This window comes from Squalius cephalus (genome assembly GCF_949319135.1).
Source record: "Squalius cephalus genome assembly, chromosome: 11".
Lineage (NCBI taxonomy): Eukaryota > Metazoa > Chordata > Actinopteri > Cypriniformes > Leuciscidae > Squalius > Squalius cephalus.
Genome location: NC_137132.1, coordinates 29,114,838 through 29,130,861, shown reverse-complemented (window position 1 = coordinate 29,130,861; position 16,024 = coordinate 29,114,838). Strand labels below are relative to the sequence as shown.

The following is a 16,024-nucleotide window of genomic DNA, read 5'->3' as shown; positions in this document are numbered from 1 at the left end:
GAGCATTTCACTGGGAATCTGGCTTGGGGGATTTGTTAGTCTGTCGACAGTAGCGAAGAGATTTCGAGTATTATTTAGGTTTCTGTTTATGATATCGGAGAAGAAAGTCTGTCTAGCTTTGCCTAGTTCCATATTGAAAGCACGAATGGTGTCTCTATAGATGTTATAGTGGATTACAAGTTTTGTCTTTCGCCACATGCGCTCTGATTTTCTGCATTGTCTTTTCATAATTTGCACTGCTGTTGAGTTTCTCCAAGGTGCTTTTTGTTTACCATTCTTCCTGACTTTCACAGGAGCAATATCATCAATTACATTTTTAACCTTCGAGTTAAAAGAATCAAGGAGAGAATCAACCGAGTCAGCAGATATGCTCGGTCTTAGGGATATGGCCTTCATAAATAGTACACTAGTGTTCTCATTTAGGCATCTCTTCTTGACAGACACAGATCTAACTTCAATGGCAGGAGAGATCAATATATCAAAGAAAATACAGTAATGATCAGAGAGTGCGACATCCTTAATATCATTCAATGAAATGTTTAGACCCTTACTGATAAGTAAATCTAGAGTGTGTCCACGATTGTGTGTGGGCCCATGTACATGTTGAATCAGATCAAAAGTTTTTAAAACAGTATTGATTTCTTTTGCCATATTATTTTCTGCATTATCTATGTGAATGTTAAAATCTCCAGCAATAGTGAAACTGTCAAACTCTGAGGAAATTATTGATAACAGTTCTGTAAAGTCCTCAGCAAAGGCTGAAGAGTATTTTGGAGGCCTGTAAATAGTGATAAGTAAAATCCGTGGAGCACCTTTTAACACAATACCCAGATATTCGAAAGACGGGTAATTACCAAATGATATTTGCTTACATTGATAGACATCTTTAAAAAGAGCAGCTACACCCCCACCTCTCCTTCCAGCTCTGGAGACACTCATAAAGGTAAAGTTCGGAGGAGATGTTTCATTGAGAATTGTTGCACTGCAGCTGGCTTCTAGCCAAGTTTCATTTAGAAATATAAAGTCCAGGTTGTATGTGCTTATAAAGTCATTGACTAGAAGTGATTTATTTTTAAGTGAGCGGATGTTTAAAAGTGCTAACTTAACAGTCTTGCTTTTTGTGTCCACAATCTTAGTTTGTCGTGTGATAGGCACCAGATTAGATGGGTTTGCTGTACGGCTTTTAAAGGCCTTAGACTTTCTAACATGTGAATGAACAGATGATACAGGAACACTGGGTTCCCGCTTGTTCTGTAAACATTTGAGAAAGTTACTGTTATCACAGCGGGGACCCGGCACAAATCACTTGGAGCTGGTATCGGTTGATTTTGTAACACATTATGGTAAGAAGACTTATAACTATATTTATGTGATAGTTGTTTTCGTTTTTAATGTTGGGTAGACCTCACGATAATTTGACTATAATCACTTGAAACATGAGCTTCAGCGTTACCTAGGTGACGAGCACATAGACCGTAAAAAAAAAAAGATTTAGCATTGCAAAGTGGCACTCAAAGTTAAATTTTATGTCATTGTCAACTAATTGTTTTATTCATATTGAATCCGTGTTTTAAGCTTATAATAAACGGTCTAATAATGACTCTTTAATAAAAACAGTCTCTTGCCGCGACCCACTGGCGTAACAGTGTAACTGCACTGATTGACAGCCTGTCTAGATTGCGCATGTGTCAGTGCTAAATGCTGGTAACTTTTGAAATATTAGTAGGGTACTTTTGGAAAGCTTTCTTGTCCAGTCAGATTTTTTTTAATGAAAAAAAAAGAAAATCTGTTTATAAATAAAATAACCCAACAAGGTTATTTATGTTGCATCATTATTCATTAATAATAATAATAATAATAGACCATTTTTATAACTTGATTCCCATAAAAATTATATGAAGAAAAATATGAAATAATATATAATTTTCTTTGTATACTTCCTCTGTTATCTTTTCAGAGGAAACATCCATCAAAGATTGATCAGTACGATGACATTGTGACAGCGGCAGCACGTAGTCAACGTAAGACCACAGTCACACCAAACAAGCTCTCATCAAGTAAGCAAGCCAAGTTACCAGATGTGATGTTGGCAGCTGCAAGCAAACGTGTCCCTCAAACAACTGTTGACAAACTAATCATCAATTTTATATGTGAAAGTGTACAGCCATTTACAGTAGTAGAACAGCCAGCTTTCAAAGAATTAATTACCACACTGCAACCTCAAGCCAAAGTCATCTCCAGATCCACCGTCCGTACCAGAATCTGTGATGCTGCTGACGACATGAAGAAGACTTTGATTGCAGAATTGGGTAAAGCCAAATTTGTTGCAACCACCACAGATTGTTGGTCAGCTCATCAGAAAAGTTACCTTGGTGTAACTTGCCACTGGATTGATGAGGAGACCTTAGAAAGAAGATCTGCAGCACTAGCATGCAAAAGATTAAGGGGGTCTCACACATTTGACGTGATTGCTGGTGCTCTTGATGATGTCCATTGTCAATACAAGATTAGAGACAAAGTAGTAAGGACCACAACCGATAGTGGATCCAACTTCCTCAAAGCTTTCCATGTGTTTGGAATGCAGAAAGATGCAGAGGTAGATGACGATGAAGAAGACATGGATGGTCTTGACGTAAGTGACCATATTGAGTATCATGATGAAAGTACAATCCTTGATGAAGACTCTGGTATGGAATATCAACTACCCCCTCATCAACGATGTGCATGTCATTTGCTAAATCTTGTGGCAACAACTGATGCTTCCCTTGCAGAGGCCATGAATGACACCTACAAGAGGCTTTTCCGTGCAACATTTGCAAAATGCCAGGCCATTTGGAACAAAACTGGGCGATCTCATTTGGCTAGTGAAGTGGTAGAGGACAAGTGTGGGCTACAGATCATTCGCCCTAATGCAACACGGTGGAATTCCACCTGTCTTGCCACTGAAAGAATTATACGCATAATTGATGAGAAAGGTGAAGATTCCATTAGGGGTGTATGTGACGAACTCAAGGTGAAAATGTGAGTAATATTAGTTACCATGTATGCAGTCTTTCCCTATAGTCATGATGTGGCTTAGTTGTTTGTCATAAACATGTTTTATCTTCCAGGTTGAGTCCTGCAGAAGTTGCATTCCTCCGGGAGTATAGCATCACCATGAAGCCACTGATGAAAGCTTCAAACATCCTCCAGTCAGAGTCCAGTGTTTACATGGGATGGCTGCTGCCAGTAATCCACCAGCTTCTATCCAAACTCAACAGGTTAGAGACATCAAGCAAGACCTGCACACCACTCATCAGAGCCCTGCAAAATGGCCTGCATAAGCGTTTTGGACAGATGATGGAGGATCCAGAATTGGCTGCTGCTGCAGTCCTCTTACCCAAGTTCAAGACCTCCTGGACTGACAGAGCAGATGTTGTAGAAGCTGGTAATTTCAAATTTATATGATCTCATTTGTGTCTATAACTGCACACCTGTATAAGCATGTATACTTTTATAACATTTCTGTCATGGCAGGCCTAAAAGGTTGTTATTAAAGTATCATTTGTTGTGATTTAGATAATTTAAGTGTGGGTTTACAAAAATGCTCCCATAAATTGAAGTAATTGTTTTCAAATTACAGCCTTGACATACTTGAAACAACATCTTGAAACTACGGAGCATGAGAGTGAACATCAAAGAGAGTCATCTGATGATGACGATTTCTTCTCCAGACCACTCTCCAAAATGTTGCAAAGTCCATTTGAGCTTGATGGTTACCTTGCATGTGCCTCGGACAACATGGAGCTGCTTCATTCCTTCCCAGCCATCAAGAAGCTGTCTCTGAAGTTAAACACAGCTCTGCCTGCCTCTGCTGCATGTGAACGGCTTTTTAGCTGTGCTGGTCTACTTTTCACATCCAAACGAAGCCGGATAGACTCTGTGAACTTTGAAAATCAGCTTCTGCTGAAACTGAACAAAAGGTTCAGAAAGTGAAATGTCCTAGAGTTTAAGGCCTTTGCCCAGTTGTTGGTTTGCAGTTAAAGGTTTATACTGTTTATACATGTTTAAAAATCATTTAACATTCTTTAAACAGACACAATTCCTGTACTATGTGTTTATTCGTATAAAACACAAATTGCCTGTGTTTGATCCATTAATATTTCTGATTTGATTCAATGGATTTGATGTTTATTTAATAAATATCACCGGCTAAAAAGTAATTAGTACTTGAGTAGTTTTTGAGAGGGGTACTTTGTACTTTTACTTGAGTACATTTTTAACACCAGTACTTTTACTTGTAATTGAGTATTATTTTAGCAACTACTTGTACTTGTACTGGAGTACAAATTTTCAGTACTCTTTCCACCTCTGGCCCTGTTTCCCGTCACCTGCTGTGGTGAGCCTCTGTCACGTTTTCTCTGCTCGAGTTGCTTTCTACAAGGACAAGGTCCTACTGAGAGAGAGAATTTTTTTTTTTTTTTTCTGTTCAACGTTATCTCTCCTGAGAAAGTATCCACTGTGTAGCTGTCTTCCTGGAGAGCTTTTTGAGTTCCAGTTCTGAGCTATCTACTACAAGCCGCATTTTTGTTGAACATTAAAGACTTTGAATTGAGTTACCTGTGCTTTTGGATCTTTTTGTTGCACTCTAACAACAGGAATTTACATTTAAAAAAAGTTAACATAATTGCTGGATAATAAGTATTCTGATGAGGCCACCATACTTACTTTTACTTCATTAGTTCATTGCCATTGCATTGTTTCCTGCCTATGGCTCCAACACCTTATTCAATTTTGGACACAGAACAAGTTATGTCCAGGAGTAAAATAAAAAAATTAAAAAAATTAAAAAAACATGAAATTAATTTTATTCCTCATGCTCTTCAATTGTTTTATAAATGAATTGATTGTGTGATGTCTGATGCATTTTAGGTTTTTTCTAAAAGGAAATGTAACTATCGGTGTTGTAATGTCCCACACAGATTAATTAAATAAATATTCTTTTAGTCCAGTGCATTTAAATTGCATTTACTTATTTATTTTTTTTACACAGTTGTTTGAGTATGTGTTATGTTTGACGCATTTCAGGGTGTGCTGCTAAAAGGAAAAGTAAATGTTCTCCTTTTTTTTTGTGCTGCAATATCCTGCCTTGTTAAACTTAAAATAAAACTGAGAACTAGGGGAAAAAAAAAACTTCTGTTGATTTATGTTTGTAAGTAAATGTCAATAAAATATTGCAAGCTTTTGATTTATTTTCTGTTTAAATGTTTACTCAGACAGTCTGTTTTTTTCTGTCCCTCAATCATTTTATTTTTATTTTATTATCAGATATTTGCATACCTGGTGTTTCATGTGACGTGTAGCAGATGTCCTGCTCATATATTCCTGTAACAGCTCTGAAGTCAGTGTACAAAACACAGCACAGAGATTTAAACACATCTAGAGAAACTGGACATTCACTCTTCAGGTGATAAACTCAATTTTTTAATCAGTTTCTTGGTTTAAGCCACAACAATATGCAAAAATGTTGCTGTTTTTCATTATTGTCAAAGGGCATGTGTTGTTTAGCAGTTTTAGCTCTGTTTAAATAGGAAACTTTCTTGAAATACATATTGGTTATACTTCTCTTTTTTCCTCTTTTTCATATGTTTCTGTGGGTTACTGAACTGAGAAGACAAACACATAAGAAATGAATAACTCTACAATGAACTTCACCACAACTGAAGCATCAAACTGCACAATGCATTCAATTGGGCTAATGGACTGTCTGGAAATCTGTGTGTACAGCATCAACGTCTTATTTTGTCTTCCTACATACTCTTATATTATATGGCTCATCATCACAGGAAGAGGAAGTGGAGTTGCATCGGAGTTCTTCATCCTCAATCTCTCTGTTTGTGAGCTTGGTATCTGTCTGAATAGTGTGGTCTTTGTATTGTCATTGTGGTTTACAACTCTTTCAAGTTTTGAACTATTTTTAATAGGCCTATCCCATACTGGTCGTCCTCTGTTTCAGTGTCTGATCTGTGTTGAGCGTTACCTGGCAGTGGTTCATCCTGTAACCTTTCTGAAGTACAAACCTCTCAGATATAGAGTGATCTGCAGCAGTGCAGCATGGGTAATTAATTTAGGCTCTTGTTTGAGTTGCATGTTCAATTTAGCCTCACAAAACAGATATATACATATATGGTTCTCGACGCTGCAAATGGTACTGGTCTTCTCCATCCAGTTGTTTTGTGTTGTGGCCGTTCTCAGAGCTCTGAAGCAGTCAGGACCAGGAGAGAGAGGGAGAGAGAAAAAGGAGGAAAACCACATGAAGAGAAGAGCATTTAATATTATTCTAATAACTAATGTAAGCATGGTTATCCTAAATGTTCCAAGAATAATCACAGGATTCTCTGTAATCCAGACATCAGACAGTACTCCGACAGCCTGGTTTACTGTTTTGACTTGTTTTATTATGGCTGGTTTTGTTCAGCCTGTTCTTTTTCTGCACCGCACTGGAAAACTTTCCTGCCTCTGTTCGTCATACAATTTGTGCTGTACTAGATTAAGTTAATGTTGTGCAAATTATTGATAACTTTTGATAAAGTAGAACTGCAACACATGGGCATGTGTACATTTCTGATGATTATGACTACAGTGCAAATACATTTATAATTTCTGCAACAATAAATAGTATGTGTAAATGTACCTTGTCATGGTATACATCTCATAATTTAATAAATGCTGAAGATTTGCATTTTAGGTCTTTCAATTTCATTTTTAGATGTATAAAGATTGTTTGTGATCTCGGGACATTCATTGTTCTATTCATAATTTCTCCTTTAAAAGCTTGATTGACACTCAAAATCTTATCTCTACAATGATAAGATGATATGACGCAGCGCCTGAAAATAGTCCCCAGCTCGGTAGACTATATGGTCGACTATTTTCAGGCGCTGCTTCATATCATTACGCCTGCTGGACTCATGGTACGGCAGCAAAGTTTCTTGATTATTACGCAGGAATGAGAGTAGTTCCTAGCCATATCAGCCTAGAAAATCGCAACTTTTCATTTTCCGTCGGTCTTAGTACACGATGTAACTACAGAAGAGTCAAGTTTTAAATAGAAAAAATATCGAAACTCTTTGGTCATTTTTTTGAGAGAGATGCTAATGGTCTTGTCCGATTCAATAATCTATGCTAAGCTATGCTAAAAGTGGTACCGCCAGACCCGGAGATCGGCTGAATGGATTTGAAAACGGTAAAACTCAACTGTTTAACTCTGGGGGAGTTGTAAAATGAGCCTATTTCCAAAAAAAGTGGAGTATCCCTTTAATAAAGGCCTTCTGAAGCAAAGCGATGAGTTTGTGTAAGAAAAATATTCATATTTAACACGTTACAAAGTAAAATAACTAGCTTCCGGCCAAACGAACATACGGATCTGACTTAAAGGGACACTCCACCCATTTGCATTAAGCTTTGCATTGTTAGAAACCCAGTCATACTATTGAATGGTCGTGCAACACTCTCTCATTTTCCCCTGAGATGGGAGAAATCCGTTATTTACCTCTTACACTTCCTCCTACAATGACGCAAAAATCGTCATTTGACGTCATTGTAGGAGGAAGTGTAAGAGGGGGGGATTTCTGTTGAGACTACAGACACTAGTTCCTCATCTTTCCCAGGGGGCGGGACCCGCTCACGCTACAGACCTATTACAGATCAGTGGGTGGGACTTTACTCTCTGAAACTGAAAGCAATATCCTCCATCTTGTTTGAAGCTAAGCTAACAGGCGCTGTGGAGACAGATGTAAAGTTATGACAATAGCGGAGGAGAGTGCTCAATATGATATAGAAGAAGAGGATTTCGGAAGTCTGATGCTTGAATCAGGTGTTTGTGGCTACCTTTACAAGCCGCATTATAGCGAAGAGCAGCCGAGGCAGAAGACCTGCCTGCCGCGGATGAGGAGCCCGGACTGGCTCGAGTTAGGGCGGACTGGTGGCGCCGGTGATCTCACTATGCAACTCATAGACTGTAAGATGCAACTACGAACACAGAGATAGAGTCCGTCTGCGGCAAAGAATTTCAACGATGACAATTTCTCCTGGACGAAATCTCTGAATCAGACGAGGACACGGACGTTTGTGTTGAGAACTATCCTAGTTTCGCACCGCATATGTTCTGACTGAACATCCAGGTACCATGCAATAATTCACCTTTTCGAAAGAAATACAAACGAGGAGTAATGCACTAATGAGTTCGCCAACTAACTAGACATTTTGTGTGAATGTGAAATGAATTTCAAGCTCTGGTGGTAGCTAGCCTTGTAGACGGAAGAGTGATTTCTCTTATAGGCAGATATGCGCGTTCTGGATTAGTGGGAGTGGCTTGCGGAGCTGTGCAATGTGGTGCATTGTGGGAGTTGTTGTCTTTCATACAAATGCGTCCTGAAGTTATTTTTTGTCTTTCCTCGGTCACGAAGGCACCAAATTCAAAATTTATTTTACATTTCGACTACATATATGACCCACTTTAAATAAAAAACAATGTTCAAATGGGTGGAATGCCCCTTTAAGTGTAAAGTGCACCTTATGCAAGTAATGCGTCATACTGCTGATATTTACGCTACGCCATGACACACTACGCTACTTCCGACGTCTTAAGTTGTGCATTAGGGGCAAGTAGAGACTGCATATGGCAGTTTGGCCGGAAGCTAGAATTTTGTTTATAGAATTTGAGTTTAGAATAGAGTTTGTTTATGATGGATGGATGCACTTTTTTGAGCTTCAATCTGTTGGTTGCAATCCACTGCCATTATCAAGCTTGGAAGAGCCAGGATATTTATTAATATAACTCAGATTGTATTCGTCTGAAAGAAGAATGTCATAGACACCTAGGATGGCTTGAGGGCGAGTAAATCATGGGGTATATTTCATTTCAAAGTGAATTACTCCTTTAAAACTTTAAAATATTAAAACAAGTGAAAATTTTGATATAATTCAATCTCTATTAAAGAGGACCTATTATGCTTTTTCTACATTTTCAACTCAGTGTAATGTTGCTGTTTGAGTATGAAAAAGGTCTGCAAAGTTACAAAGCACCAAGTCACTCCAAAGAGAGTTATTCTGTATATCAATAAAACCATTTCTGAACATCATCATTCGAACATTCTGAACATTCTGAGCATCAATTGTAGTCTTGAGGTTTTTTTCTGGGAACGTCACATCACAATATCCCTTATTTAAACAATTCCTGCCTAAGGCATGCGCAAAAAAATGGGTCAGGGTCTGGTTGAGTTGAGTTAGTAGTGTGTTGAAACTCGCGGTTATGGTAAGGGGAGTGACATTTTCGAAACCCACTCAAATCGGTTGACCAATCACAACACACTGGTCCAGCCGGCAAATCAGAGTAATATTGCTCTTTTCAAAAGGAGGGTTTCCTATTTACACAGGACCTAAACAGAGCGTTACTGAAGACTAGTGCTGCCTCTCAATTGTCCTACTTATAATACGCCTTATAATACGCCCTTCACAAAAAGTATGTACTCTTTTTGTGAAGAAAAAGTGCTTACTTTTGAGTGTGTAGCAGAAGAGTAGACCAGCGTTGGGACATACTATCACATCATACAATTGCGTCTTTAACGGTTGCTCTCTGTCGCATCCTGTCACGCAAACTGACCTGTCAATCATCTTGTCAAAGATAAAATCCTCCACATTTCATTTCATTTCATTTCATTTCCTACTGTATCGGAGAGAAATGCAGAAGCATGTTGATCTGCAGTCACGGGTCTTTCATGCAGAGGCTCTCCTCAAATTAATGCATAATCACTCTTCAGCTTCTCATTGGATTTTCTGTGCAATCAAATGTTCTCTGGAATCTAAAGCGTCCCGCCCCCTACATTATACATAGACGCTGAAGCTGCGCCTGAAATCAATTAATTCACACAGTTACTATTTTCTACATGGTGAATGGCACACAATGCACTATATAGGGGATAGGGAATGATTCAGACAGTGTAAATATGCTTTCCATTGGGGCGAATGAAGTCTGGTTTCTTGTTAGTGTCACGTGAACAGTCGAAGCACGCACACAGTCTGCTCCGGTCCAGAGACACGAGTCGGCATGTATTAGAAAATGTATCGGACCCATTTGAATTCTGCACAGAATGCTATATTTTAAAGCGATATGGAGGAGATTAGGAGGAGAAACGATTTGAGATTAGGAGGAGAAACTGCGGCTTTACCGGCTCAACAGCTCTGGCTGAGCTGTGATATAAACTAAACACTATTGGCTATTTAAAGAAAGGGGAGGAGCTGTCTTCTGTCTTCCACCACAAACTGACTTATCGTTGTACATTTGTTTGTTCTAGTTATTTAAACAGATGTATTGTTTATTCTGTATGCGTAATTCAGATATGGGTGGCATGAAGAATGATTACATCAAACTTGACATTCTGTCATAACACAGATATATAGTGGTGTTTTCTTTGTCGTAGTTTTTAAATGCTCAGTCTAACTATTTGAATATCAGGTGTTGAATGAGTAACACCTGACCAGTGTAAAAGACTGAATCTTTGAACGTTCACTGATTGTATCTGCATACACATCAAAGATGGTTACTGAAGTTAGACAATTTTCTGCATGAATGTAAATAATGGTTGACATATTTATTTTCTTCAAATGTTTAGTTAGTCATTTTAAACCCCAGTTTTTATTTTAAAGTGCCCCAATTATGGTATTTTAAAGGCTCCTAATTTTGTTTTGGGTTCTCCTACAACAGGTTTACATGCATCAAAAGTCCAAAAACATTTTCTCACATTGAACATCACCACATTTTTCAAAGATTCTCAAATGGACTGGATGGATGAATCACTCTCTAAATCCCTCCTTTTCGCGAGCTACTCTGCTCTGATTGGCCAGATGGCCCAGTCTGTTGTGATTGGTCTACCGCGTACAGCGCATCTGACTCTATCTCCTGTCAGAAAAAAACAAACCTAATATTTTATCTGAAGTTTATTCATATCTGGTGTTTTATGTGGCGTGTAGCAGATGTCGTGCTCATATATTCTTGTGACAGCTGTGAAGTCAGTGTACAAAACACAGCACAGAGATTTATACACATCCACAGAGAAACTGGACATTCACTCCTCAGGTGCTAAACTTTTGTTTTTGATTGAATTTCTTTCTTTTTTTACCACCAACAATAATCAACCGCATAATTGTGTTTATCTGTCCAAGGGTTTTGGGGCAAGCGTAATTATTTAGAGATATTGAATTAAAAGAGACTGTATATCATTTAATAATGAAGTGCTCTGGTTATTTGAACGTAAACAAATAATTTTTAGAATTCTAAACTGGATCGTTCAAACTGGATGCATTAAAAAATATTCAAATCTTACTTAAATTCACTGGTTCATTTACGCTTCTCTTTTCCAGTAAATCACAGTTGCAGGATATATTGCTGAAGACAAACAGACAAGGAGATGAACAACTACACAGTGAACTTCACCACACCTGAAGCATCTACAAACTCCACAACTGATTCTTTCTGGTTAATTGAAAGTCTGAGAATTTGTGTGTTCAGCATGAATCTCCTGTTTGGTTTTCCTACTCACTCCTATATTATATGGCTCATCATCACAGGAACGGGAAGTGGAGTCGCATCAGAGTTCTTCAACCTCAATCTCTCTGTTTGTGAGCTTGGTGTCTGTCTGAATTTTTTGTTTTATATAATGTCAGTTTTCTTTCAGGGAATCTCAAAATTACCACTCTTTTTACTAGGCTTATCCCTCACTGGCCGTCCTCTGTTTCAGTGTCTGATCTGTGTTGAGCGTTATCTGGCAGTGGTTCATCCTGTAACCTTTCTGAAGTACAAACCTCTCAGATATAGAGTGATCTGCTGCACTGCAGCCTGGATAACTATTCTTGGCTCCTGTTTTCTGTGCCTGTTAATATCTGACAACTTAAAATTTACATTGTTCTTGTCGGGGCAGTTCTTCATCTTCTTCTCCATCCAGTTGTTTTGTCTTGTGGCTGTTCTCAGAGCTCTGAAGCAGTCAGGACCAGGAGAGAGAAGAAGAGAAAGAGAGGAGGAAAACCACATGAAGAGAAGAGCGTTTCAAATCATTCTAATAACTACTGTAAGCATGACTATCATATATGTCCCATTTGCAACAACAGGATTCATTACCATTCTAACAAACCACTATATTCATGGACTTTGGATCACAGGTTTTATCTGTTATATACTGGCTGGTTTTGTTCAGCCTGCTCTTTATCTGCACCGCACTGGGAAACTCTCCTGCTCTTGTGCACCATGAAATGGTGATTTATGATTTAGTTGTTATTTAATCATTTTAAATAATTGATAAATTAATTGGCTGTTAAATTAAATCATTTTATGCTAAATATAGTTATTTATAATTTTATTATACTGGAAAATTATAAATTCAGTTTTTGGAGCTGATATATTGCTTTTCTTTTTCCTGTGTAGCCTTAAAGGGCCACAATTGCACACTGACTTATAGTTACAGCTTCATGTGGTGGTTTTGGTTATGTTATATGTTACATCTCATTAAAAGGTTGTAGGTATTTGCATGTAAAATATAGTTAGAGCACACATTCTCAAACGTTTGCATTGAATGATAACATGCTATTGACAACATGCATCTAAAATGCATTTTACGTATAAACGCTAATTACGATTATCTGCAAATAATATGCTGATTTTATTACATGTAATCAGTTATATTAATGAAATACGCCATAACATTTGTTTAACAATTTTAAGTTTTTGCCATTAGTCTGTTGTTTGTTTATTCAAATAAAAAAGGTTATCAATGACCAAGTGTCTCCTTTTATATTGGCTATAACAGTGATTCCAATACAATTTATATACAGTATATATATATATATATATATATATATATATATATATATATATATATATATATATATATATATATTCTATAGCTACACCTGTACGCTGCCTATTACCCAACACTTTTCTTAAGCCTGAGAATCGATTCATAAAAAAGTAAAATGTACAACAGACAGAAGATATGCATATTCCACTATTGGTTAAGAACGTCTTGCTCCATATACATCACTCAAAAAAAAAAAAAAAGATTTAGCCCTTCATAGATATGACACATTTAAATTTTGTTCACTTCACTTTACTTATATCTAATTAGGAGTAATGCATATTTATATTTAATGAGTCTAACATAAAATATTTAAATAGTGTCATCTATGAAATGTATTTAAGTTTGATCAACTCAATTTAGTTACATTTAGGAAAGGGGAGCTCCTTCTGCCCATAGGCTATTCATAGGCCCATATGCCTATCAGACTCAACAGCTTTTGATGATACATTAAATGTTACTCACAGAAAGAATCATAAATAAATGCAAAACACTTGTACCTGTCACGGACCTGCTGGACTCCTCCTCCTCTTTTCTTTTTTCCTGTTTATTGCATCTCCCCTACGGGCGAAGCACAGGTGTGGCGTGCGATTGCTTCCTGGATCTTGGGCTTTAAAATCTCTCCAGACCTGGTTGTGGGAGGCCACCGCTTCTCCTCTCCCGAGGATGTAACATACCATTGTAGCAATTCGCAAGTGAACTGAAGCGGTGACAGCAGATCTCAGGTGGTAGTACTCGACTCATTGAACTGAGAGCAGAATCTCTCCGATATGAACAGAGTGCGCTGTAGTGTACAGAGGATTTGAATGACGCTTCTTAGCAGACTGCATAACAACTTACTGGAAGCTTAAGTCATTAGTCTTTGTGTATACATAGCCCTCATTTTACCGTTGTCTCTTGTCTAGATTTGTTCCCTGTAACCACTCTTGGCGAGTGTTAGGTTTTGTTCAAGTCCTTGTTTATTTTGTTCATGTTTATTTGAATAAAACTACACATGGGTTCTCACTGCAACCTGCCTCAGTGGACTTACGTTACAAGAACTGACTTCTTTTTCAGATAGTAGGCCACAACCACTGATCTATAATGTCATTCTATATAGATCAGTGGCCACAACACAATTTTGCTTATGAACACAACACCCATCATATGAGTCTCCTTGATATCATGTCAATTGCTTCATCTATTGCATCGTTTTACTAGATTTAACATTGTATCATAAACGTAACACATAAGTTACATTGTGATTCCTCTGTAAATGAGTTTCACAATGAAGAGTCTGTGTAAATGTATATTTAATGTGGCTTCTTTGTCTTGGAGGTGTAAAGTGGTTCAGAACAGGCTAATGTTCAATGTTACAAACTGATTTATTGTACTTTTTGTATATTGTTATTCCAATAAAACACATCATGACCCAGTGTCGCCTTTTCCTTATTGATGGTTGCCATAATATTGATTAGAGCAATACTCTTGACTTCCTGTCAACACAAATGTCTAAAGTATTTATTCTCAGTATAAGAATTTGCATTTGAGGTGTTGAATAAGTGCCACCTGTGTTTAGTGTCAGATAAATGAATATGATTTGGGAGGACTGAACAAAAATTGTTCCAGTGATAATTTCCTTTTTACAGATTTGAGTGATTGTTGATTTGAACACGTATACTAGCAAAATGTATACATTGAATGTGTGATAAGTCACTGCTTAAAAAGGTCTGCCAAAAGCTTGAAAATAAGATGCAATGTATAACAATAATCCAGTTGCTGTCGGACATTAAGGAGCAGTTGATAAATGTTGTGTAAAATGTCAAGTCAAGTCAGTGACATTTAGTGGAATTAAAGGGTTAGTTCACCCAAAAATGAAAATTCTGTCAGTAATTACTCACCCTCATGTTGTTCCAACCGCGTAAGACCTTCGTTCATCTTCGGAACACAAATTAAGATATTTTTTGATGAAATCAGAGCTATGTCTCACTCCTCCATAGGCTGCTATGTGACCGAAACTTGCTGGCCCAGAAAAGTTATTAAAGAGATCGTTAATATAGTCCAAGTGACTCCAGTGGCTCAATCTTAAGTATATCAAGCGACGAGAATACTTTTTGTGCGCAAAAACAAACAAAAATAACGACTTTATTCCACTTTTCATTTCCTTCTCTCTGGGCCTCGTAGTGTTTTTGCGCTGCGCGTCTGTGTTGCACGGCATCACGCATCACACACATGACCGGCGTCGGCCAATAGTGAGCCTACGTGCTGCCCAAAAAGACTACACGAACCAACTAGAGGTATATATATATATGTATTGATATACTTAAGATTGAGCCACTGGAGTCTCTTGGACTATATTAACGATCTCTTTGATGACTTTTCTGGGCCAGCAAGTTTCGGTCACATAGCAGCCTATGGAGGAGTGAGACATAGCTCAGATTTCATCAAAAATATCTTAATTTGTGTTCCGAAGATGAACGAAGGTCTTACGCGGTTGGAACAACATGAGGGTGAGTAATTACTGACAGAATTTTCATTTTTGGGTGAACTAACCCTTTAAAACACAAGTCTGCAAAATAAAATTTGACAAAAAGTGTCTGCATTTGCTGTTGAAATTAAAATCAAAAAGATGATCAGACGGTCTAAATCTTTTGCATACCTGGTGTTTTATGTGACGTGCAGCAGATGAAATCATACACGCATATATGGCATCTGAAGTCAGTGTACAAAACACAGCACAGAGATTCATACACTTCCAGAGAGACCGGACATTCATTCTTCAGGTGATAAACCCACATTTTTGAGTCAATTACATGTTTTTACAATTAATAAGCAGAAACATTTCTACTGTGTTCAATCGGTTTTGTTGTAGGGCAAGTTTAATGAGTATTTCACTGAAAAGAAATTAACTGAAAATTCATTCAAGCATTCAAGTGAAACAAGAAAAGTAAATGGTAAGAATAGAAAGAGGTTGTTTTTGTAGGCTATAAATAGCTACTGCCTTTGTATAACCACTTTTTTGCAGATTTAACCATTATGTGCTCTGGTTCTTTGAGTTTAAATTGGAAAATTTGTAGACTTACAGATCAGATGTGAACTTAATTTGCACGTCTCTCTTCCCATAAATCATAGTTACATTATTATGTTTTGTCGGCTGC

The 16,024-nt window shown here is 37.5% G+C and overlaps 2 protein-coding genes across 2 annotated transcripts; both read left to right on the top strand.

The window, feature by feature from the left end:
- The first annotated feature begins 2,679 nt into the window (after positions 1-2,679).
- Positions 2,680-3,998, top strand: LOC307167792 (uncharacterized protein). The gene is made up of 3 exons (XM_079887084.1): positions 2,680-3,021; positions 3,111-3,427; positions 3,623-3,998. Exons 1-3 carry the CDS (start codon positions 2,690-2,692, stop codon positions 3,973-3,975), a joined length of 1,002 nt encoding a protein of 333 aa, XP_079743210.1. The 5' UTR covers positions 2,680-2,689; the 3' UTR covers positions 3,976-3,998.
- Positions 3,999-11,411: 7,413 nt separating this feature from the next.
- LOC307167848 (C-C chemokine receptor type 8-like) lies at positions 11,412-12,284 on the top strand (the record flags this gene model as incomplete). Its single annotated transcript, XM_079887152.1, has 1 exon — positions 11,412-12,284. The coding sequence occupies exon 1, from the start codon at positions 11,448-11,450 to the stop codon at positions 12,282-12,284; it is 837 nt and encodes a 278-aa protein (XP_079743278.1). The 5' UTR covers positions 11,412-11,447.
- Positions 12,285-16,024: the final 3,740 nt, after the last annotated feature.